Below are 7947 nucleotides of genomic sequence, written 5' to 3'. Positions count from 1 at the left end.
TCTTTCCCCACCTGCCCGGGCCTCATGGGTGAGCCCTGAAAGTCCAGTTGGTCAGTCCAGCAGCCTACCCATGGGATGCTGGGGAATTCACTGTGGTCCTACATCTCTGCCAAGGCCCAGCACCCACAGATGATAAGCACTCTCTTCCTGAACAAACCTACTGTCTGATGCCTCCAGGTCTCCGGAAGCTTCTTTGGGTCCCCTTAATTTAGGAGTTCTCCTGGGGATAGCCAGGTTGGCTAGAAAATGAGTAGTTTTTAATGCTTTGAAGGTTAGGAATGTCAGATTTGAAAATGTAACTTTTAAACAATAAGATCTCTATAAAGGAGTGGTTCTCAAACCCCATCTCCTCCGCTCCATCAGAGGACCTTTAGCGAGTCTGGACACATTGTTGGTTGCCACAACTAGGGAAAGGGGTGCTGCTGGCATCTGGTAGGTAGAGGCCAGGGATGCTGCTCAGCACCCTACAAAGCACAGGACAGCCCCCGCGACAAAGAACGATCCCACAAAACATGTCAGTAGTGTTGAGGTGGAGAAATATGCTCCCCCTCATAATGCTCTGAGTTGGTTAAATAAACATCCCTGGGGCTTCCCTGGTGGCGCGGTGGTTGAGAGTCCACCTGCCGATGCAGGGGACACGGGTTCGTGCCCCGGTCCGGGAAGATCCCACATGCCACAGAGCAGCTGGGCCCGTGGGCCATGGCCGCTGAGCCTGCGCATCCGGAGCCTGTGCTCCGCAACGGGAGAGGCCCACGTACGCAAAAAAAAAAAAAAAAAAAAAAAAAAGTCCCTGTAAACAGAGCACTAAATAGAAGAGCTATGAGATGGCTAATCTCTTTCTACCATCCATTGAAAAAGGAACATTATGACCGGGAGAAAAAGATGCTGTCATATGTTATCACCTCAGAGAATCATAAAAAAACACTCTTTAAACCACTAGCTACTGACACTGAATCATTCAAGTTTCTATCCCAATATACTATCCATAGCCAACTCCCTCCTTGATAAAGAGAGGTAGGTCATAAAATTCAGCCATTCTTGGACCACCTTTATGATTTGTATTACATTCATAAAACACCTCTACTTTCCAACTTTTTAATTGGCTTTCTTTATTTCCAAAGGAAAATGTATGTTACTGGCACTGTGGGCATCCAGCATCACTGCCATATGTAGATTGCCATAGATTTATGGCAGTATTGCTTTCCATATATAAACTTCATAACAGTAAAATTAATAAAATGAAATCAAATCAGTTATTATTTCATTCTAACTACAGACTATTACTTGCCAAAGCCTCCTCTGTGTTGAAAAGTTAGATAAATAAGGGCTAGAAAAAAGTTAACGAAATACTGAGACATTTCCTCATTAGATTTCAAAGAACTGCAAATGGGAATGACTCCGATTCAATATCAATTAATGGGGTGCTATATTGGGAACCCTGGTGTAGTGAAAACCACATGAGGGTTGGTGTCTGGGGCCTGGGTTCCCAAGTCCTAGGATATTCCATGTACTAGGTGAGTGGCCTTGGAAAAATCTCTCACCCTCTCTGAGTTTCATCTTTCTTATGAGTGAGGATGATCACCGTACTAACTTCCCAGAGCTGTGAAGACACAAATAAAATAATGTAAATAAATGTAGTTTACAAACAAAGAATTATTATTAAGAGGAGTATTGAGTGGCAGTATAGCACTCTGGAGCCAGACTCCCTGGGTTTGAATCCCCTTTCTGCCACATACTAGCTCTGTGAACTTGCCTCAATTTCCCTATCTATAAAATGAGTAGGAAACATGACCTATCTTATAAGATTGTCATGACCATTAATTAATACATGGAAAACACTTATCACTGGACCTAGAGAAATGAAGCATTAAAGAATTAGAAGGAGAAAAATCCCTAAGGGTTCAGATTATTACTTTTCTGTTCTCCCCAATGTTGAGGGAAAGTTGTATTTAAATTTCCTGAAAAACCCAAATGGAGGGCATCAGGATAGAATAAGGGCCAGACGCTGAGTAATCACTAATGTGGACTGACTCAGAAGTTTCTAGAGTGAGTTGGAAAATTGCAGTGCTTCTGGAGGCTAGAGAAAGGGAAACACTCCATGTACCTCGTTTTTGAGAAGCCGCCTTGCAGGATGTCGCACAGGGTTGCTGGTCCACCTCCTGTGAGGTCTGTTTATTTTAAGGCTTCCTCAGCAGAGTTCTGCCTTTTAGGTGAGTAAATGATTACGTCCTTAGGGATGGGTAATTCCCTTCTAATGGTCCAGCCCCCACTAGACATCCCAGGAGCAATGAAGAGTTGCACTTGAACACGGGGATTAGATTCTGAGTTAATATCACTCTTCTGAGGAAGAGAGAGAAGAGTGATCTTGTTACTTGCCCCTCTAATTCTATGACAGTCACCGGTGACAGCGTGGAGAGGCCACCAAACAGCTCCCTGTCTTTCCTCATCCCCAGGGAACATCTCGACCAGAGCAGAACCGGCTTTGGCAGTGAGAGTCTTCTGCTTCGAGGCTGCACCATCAGAAACACCAAAGTGGCTGTTGGCATTGTCATCTACGCGGGTAACTGTCCCTGGACAGCTTCCTATGTCCCTGTCCTTTATCCTCTCTCCTCCAAAACCTCCTCCAAATTTATCTGCAGTCAGTGGGAACTCACATCAGTTCTAAGGAGTAGAGTCATGTGACTTCCCATTTCTCAGCTAAGCAAACCGAGGCTGGAATCACAGCAGCTCACTTGGTCCACAGAGACATAATTCAGTTCCAAGTTACTGTCACCTATCCAGACAAGACAGGGAGGGGGACTCACGCTCATGTGTCCCTAACACTTTTCTGACACTAACCACAGGTGGGATGAAGAGTATCTACTTGAGCCTGAGGAATAACATCACCAAACTTAGCAACTTCACCTTGTGTGCCTCAGTGTCCTCAGCTATACAACAGGAAGAATATTTCCATCTGCCCCATAGGCCCCCCCATGAGGGTCCAGTGACCCAGCACATGGAAAGAACCCAGAGCTGTGTGTAGCAAGTGAGGGCAGGATGGGTTTTAGTTATTGTTTTTATTATTACCTTTATTCATTTTGTGGCTCCATATATGGTGGTCTATCTCTCCTTTGCACTTTGATTTTGCTTCCCATTGAAAAAAGGTAACTTCTCACAATGGTACCTGAAGTATTGGAGGGAGGTCTTGGGACTGCTTTATCCCCAGTACCTAGCACCTGGCACTCCGTGGGTACTCAGTATGTGTCTATTGTTACGTGAACAACTGCAGACTTCTTCTGTAGAGGAAACACAGTCCCCCTGGAGTGTCTACCTTCCCTGGAAGTCTCCAGAATACGTTTCCCTGGATCTTCCACTCACTGGGACACCTTGTAGTATTTCATTTGCTTGTTATTTTGTTTGATTTGATTTGTCTTGGTCTGAGTAGACACCCACTTTTGTTAGACATAGAAAAGCACTAAAACATCAGTCCACCCTAAGATTCCCTTTGGGGGACTGTGAAAGAAAAATAGGTTTTTCAACAAATGCTGGAGAAGGTGTGGCGAAAAGGGAACCCTTTTGCACTGCTGGTGGGAATGTAAATTGATACAGCCACTATGGAGAACACTATGGAGGTTCCTGAAAAAACTAAAAATAGAATTACCATATGACCCAGAAATCCCACTACTGGACACATGCCCTGAGAAAACCATAATTCAGAAAGACATGTGCACCCCAGTGTTCATTGTAGCACTATTTACAATAGCCAGGTCATGGAAACAACCTAAATGTCCATTGACAGATGAATGGATAAAGAAGATGTGGTACATATACACAAAGGAATATTACTCAGCCATAAAAAGGAACAAAATTGGGTCATTTGTAGAGACATGGATGGACCTAGAGACTGTCATACAGAGTGAAGTAAGTCAAAAAGAGAAAAACAAATATATTAACGCATATATGTGGAATCTAGAAAAATGGTACAGATGAACCAGTTTGCAAGGCAGAAATAGAGACACAGATGCAGAGAACAAATGTATGGACACCAAAGGGGGGAAGTGAGGGGGGGCGGTGGTGGTGGGATGAATTGGGAGATTGGGATTGACATATATACACTAATATGTATAAAATAGATAACTAATAAGAACCTGCAGTATGAAAAATAATCAAATTAAATTTAAAAAAACCAAAAATATGTTTTTTAAAAAGTTGTGTCACAATCTAGCTGGCTTTCCCCAATTTGGGGGAGGGATGTTATATTTGTCAGCACAGGTCACTGCTTTCAAGGGTCTTTGGCAATGGAGTTCAGTGCCATCTGGTAGACCTAGTAGACAAGAACGCTTCCAGTCCCTACCGCACCAAAAAACCTGCATAGACGTGGATTTGCTTCTCTGCCTAATCAGAAACAAAGGTCAGAGTGGGTGATGGGAGTGGTGTGTGGGCAGGCAGATGCAGGGAGAGTTAACCATGACTGGGGACTCAGGCCGCCTGGGGCTGAATCACTGCCTGGCTGCAAGTTCCTGAGAAGCTGGCTCAGTCTTCACCACAAGGAGCACTGATAACCCCTGCCTCCTAGGGTTATAAGGTTCACAATGCCTGGCACACATTAGGGCCTCAAGAAATGTGAGCAAAAATGGTGCAACTTGTGTTTAGTGTTACTGTCTAGACCAGGGGTTCTCAACCTCAGCACCACTGACATTTGTTCCAGATTGTTCTTTGTGGTGGGGGCCATCCTATAGGGTGTTTAGCAGCATCCCTGGCTTCTGCTCACTAGATGTCATTAGCACCACCTCCTCAAAGGTGACAACCAAAAATTTCTCGGGACTTGGCCAGGTGTCCCCTGGGGAGAATGACTGGCCTAGAGCTACCTTCTCTGCCTTGATAATACAGATGAACAAAGTGGGAGCACCTCGGAGTCAAAGGCCAGAAAATGGACAAGTGAGCTTTCCAGAAGGAAGAGATTCAGTGTGGAGGTATGCGCTCCTCACAGCAAACATTTATTGAGCTCCTACTGTGTACCGGAAACTAATTTAGGTACTTTGTGTATATCAGTTCACTCCCCCACCCCAAAACACACAACGATTATATCTCATTTTGCAGATGAGGGGTTGAGTTACAAAAGGATTAATTCCCCCAAGGTCACATGTCTCCTGAGATTAATTCCCTATAACCCAAGGTCAGGTACCCACAGAGCCAAGCTCTGTCGGACACTAGAGCCCACATTCTATCCACTACACCATACTGCCTCCCCCTTGAGCCCAAATTTTGCCAAAAGAACAGGGGGATCTTAGGAAGTGAGGAAGCAGGTGGGTGAAGGGGGTGGCCCGAGGACCCCTTTTACGGGGTGAGCCTGGGGCACGCAGGAACCACAGCTGTGTCAGCCCCTGCACAGCTGCAGCAACTTGAGTCTAATTTAATAAGCCTAGCATGCTCACGCCTACAGTTTTGTTGCTGCTTTAAATCCACAAGGCCACCAGCTAAGTAGCATTAAACCACACACTGCTGGAGCTGATGTATTGGTTTTCTCTAATTTTGCACAGAAAATATGTGATGGGTCTCTTTTAATTTGACTGCTGAGGGGTACAGCGTGGTAAATACAATTTGGCAGCCCCAAAGGGGAGGCTCTGTTCTAAAGACAAAGGCTCAGTTTGACTCTCAACTCTTAGCTGGGTGGTTTGGGTTCCAGGAGTTACTGGAAGGAGAAATAGACTGGGAGTCAGAATCCTGGGTTCTCCATGTGGCTCTGGTGTCAATTTATTCTTTCGTTTGGAGCAGGTCCCTTCTACGTTTTGGTCCTGAATTTCTCTAATTGCAAAAAAAAAAAAGAGGGGGGTTGGTGCCTGAATGAGCTCAGTAGTTTTTAAATTTTACTGTCTTTTCTTTAAACAGAACTTTATGCAGAACTCCAGGGTAGGAGAGTAGCTGCCCAGAGTTAATGCTGGGGTGGAGACCTTTAGCCACTACCACTCTTGCACGAGCACGACAACACCTTAGGCAAAGAAGCAAGCATGATAATTACTGGCCTCAAGTACAGTCCTGCCACAGGGCCTTGGCACATACTGTTCCCCAGCCTAAAACCCTTTTCTCACAACTCTTCTCTCTCCCTTCAGGTCTCCCTCAAATGTCACCTCCTCTGAGAAGCCTTCCCTGACCACACTCTGTAACACCATCTCTTATTTATTAGCCCCTTATTTATTGTTTACTTCATGAGACTTATGGCTAACTGTAATTACCTTATTTACTTGTTTCCCTGTATATTTCCACCAGATTGTGAATCATGTGTCTCACCACTGTATCCCACCACTGAGCCCATAACAGCACCTCTGTGCAAATTAGAAAAAGATGGCCCTTCCTCAAGACAGCTTACTGTCATTTGCTACAAATGTGTCCTAATGGGCTTACAAATCTATGACAGCTACAAAATGAGGGCTACCTCTCGAGTTGTGCAGGGCACAGCCTGTGCACAGTAGCTCTGTCCATGCCCACCAGTGTCTGGCAGGTAGGGGATGTTCAGTAAAAACCTGCTGACAAGTTGTGTGAGGTCTCTCCGGCCGTTCCCAGAACCTCCCTGCAGCAGGACAGATTCAGGTTAGAGAATGAAACTTCTCTTGTATCGAAATCTCATGGGAGAAGAGCCAGAGTCAAACAGGGGCCAAGGACTGACGATCTCATTTTCTCTCAAAGGCCATGAGACAAAAGCCATGCTGAACAACAGCGGCCCACGGTACAAACGCAGCAAGATCGAGCGGCGCATGAACACACACATCTTCTTCTGCATCGGGATCCTCTTCCTCATGTGCCTCACTGGGGCTGTAGGTATGGAATGTTCCGGAAAGGACAACCCCACAATCATCTTCTGTTTCTCTGGGCGAGTTGCTGCAACTCGGAGCCTCAGTTTCCTCATCTAAAGAAAGAAAAGCCTCAAAGAAAGCCTACTCCGTATTTTAACAGGGTGCCAATTAAGTACAAATGCAGACGACATTCTCCTGAAAGTAGTATGCACTCTAAATCTTAGGAAGAGCGTCTATCATGTATCTGTCCCAGAAATACTTCCTGAACCCAGGCACCCCCTTGTCATGAAGGGGTAACGAGATGAATCAATCACAGGACCGGTCCTCAAAGAGCAGGAAGGTCCTCATAGTCTAGTAGGAGGAAGTCCAACCTGAGAACAGAATCAGTAACACCATCTGTCCCACTCAGTGAGGGCGGTAACAGGTACTGTGCTCGTTTCCTAGTGCCACTGTCAAAAGTCAACACAAATTAAGTGGTTTAAAACAATGCTAGTTGATTCTGTTATAGCTGTGGAGTTCAGAAGTCCAAAGTCGGTTTCACTGGATTGAGACCAAGGTGTCCTCAGGGCTGCAGATTCCAGGGGGAGAATCGGTCCCTTGTCTTGCTCAGTTTCTACTGGCTGCCTGTGTTTCTCCCTTTGAAGCATCTTCTTTCATCTTCAAAGCGCATTACTCCAATTTCCACTCACACTTCCTTCTTGTCTGTGGGAGTGTGGCCCTCTGCCTCCCTTTTATAAGGGCACTTGTAGTTCCATCATTGGGCCCACCTGGATAATCCAGGCTCCTCTTTCCTATCTCAAGATCCTTAACTAAATCACATATGCAAAGTCCCTTTTGCCATCTAAGGTAGCACATTCACAGGGCCCAGGGATGAGGGCGTGGACACCTTAGGGGGCCATTATTCAGCCCACGACCGGGATTATGGGAGCATCAAGGAAGAAAGTCTCGCTGGAGCTGATTCCCAGATGCAGCAGGTGTTCACCAGGGGAGGGCGGGGACAGGAACAGGATGAGGCAGGCAGCTGTGAAAGGAAAGAGAGAGGTCACTTTACCCCAGGGGCAGCACAAGCAAAGCACAGCGGCAGGAAGGAGAGCCATGTTATGCAGAGGAGTGTTTGGCCATTTGGTGTGCCAAGAGCAAGGCCAAGGGTGGAGACCTGATTAGAAATGGGCCGTGG

The 7947-nt window shown here is 45.9% G+C and overlaps 1 protein-coding gene across 5 annotated transcripts in view; it reads left to right on the top strand.

Annotated features, from left to right (window-relative positions):
* Positions 1–7947, top strand: part of ATP10B (ATPase phospholipid transporting 10B (putative)) — a 157901-nt gene that overhangs the window by 74311 nt on the left and 75643 nt on the right. For 4 of the 5 annotated variants that reach the window (XM_089909632.1, XM_089909633.1, XM_089909629.1 and 1 more), the window contains 2 exons: positions 2454–2560; positions 6664–6795. In XM_089909632.1, the coding sequence (XP_089765758.1) occupies positions 2454–2560; positions 6664–6795 (239 nt within the window). The other variant, XM_089909630.1, reaches the window with a different exon arrangement.

The sequence above is a fragment of the Delphinapterus leucas genome, chromosome 3 (assembly GCF_059928025.1).
Source record: "Delphinapterus leucas isolate spDelLeu-1000000601 "Yukka" chromosome 3, BTC_Dleu_Yukka2, whole genome shotgun sequence".
Taxonomy (NCBI): Eukaryota; Metazoa; Chordata; class Mammalia; order Artiodactyla; family Monodontidae; genus Delphinapterus; species Delphinapterus leucas.
Note: the sequence above shows the minus strand (reverse complement) of the source record. Positions and strands in the feature narration are given on the sequence as shown.